Below are 332 nucleotides of genomic sequence, written 5' to 3' on the forward strand. Positions count from 1 at the left end.
CCCACTGTACACCATTTCTGATTCTGCTGTTTCCCAGAGGCAATAATAATTGACCAGAAGACAATTTTTCTATTACTGATTGAATAGCAAATGTTATCTTTGATTACATTGCTATAACAAATCTGATATTTTTACCCAATTACCAAACTGAAAATCACACCAGGAAACCCACCTGGTAGCAGTAAGATTTCACAAGTTTCTTATCTACATATTTGCCAGATTCAAAAGAGTCAAGATATTTCTTCAAATCCATGTTGAGGAACTCGAACACAAGGAAAAGTTTGCTCTCCTGCATCAATACATCTTCTAGTCTGAAAAGGTATCATATTTAG

The 332-nt window shown here is 34.6% G+C and overlaps 1 protein-coding gene across 2 annotated transcripts in view; it reads right to left on the bottom strand.

Moving 5' to 3' along the window:
• LOC119593472 (cyclin-dependent kinase 1-like) overlaps nucleotides 1–332 on the bottom strand; it is a 6,976-nt gene that overhangs the window by 4,814 nt on the left and 1,830 nt on the right. For both annotated transcript variants that reach the window (XM_037942403.1, XM_037942404.1), the window contains exon 3: nucleotides 173–311. In XM_037942403.1, the coding sequence (XP_037798331.1) occupies nucleotides 173–311 (139 nt within the window). The remainder of the gene's footprint in view (nucleotides 1–172; nucleotides 312–332) is intronic.

Source organism: Penaeus monodon, chromosome 32 (genome assembly GCF_015228065.2).
Source record: "Penaeus monodon isolate SGIC_2016 chromosome 32, NSTDA_Pmon_1, whole genome shotgun sequence".
Classification (NCBI taxonomy): domain Eukaryota; kingdom Metazoa; phylum Arthropoda; class Malacostraca; order Decapoda; family Penaeidae; genus Penaeus; species Penaeus monodon.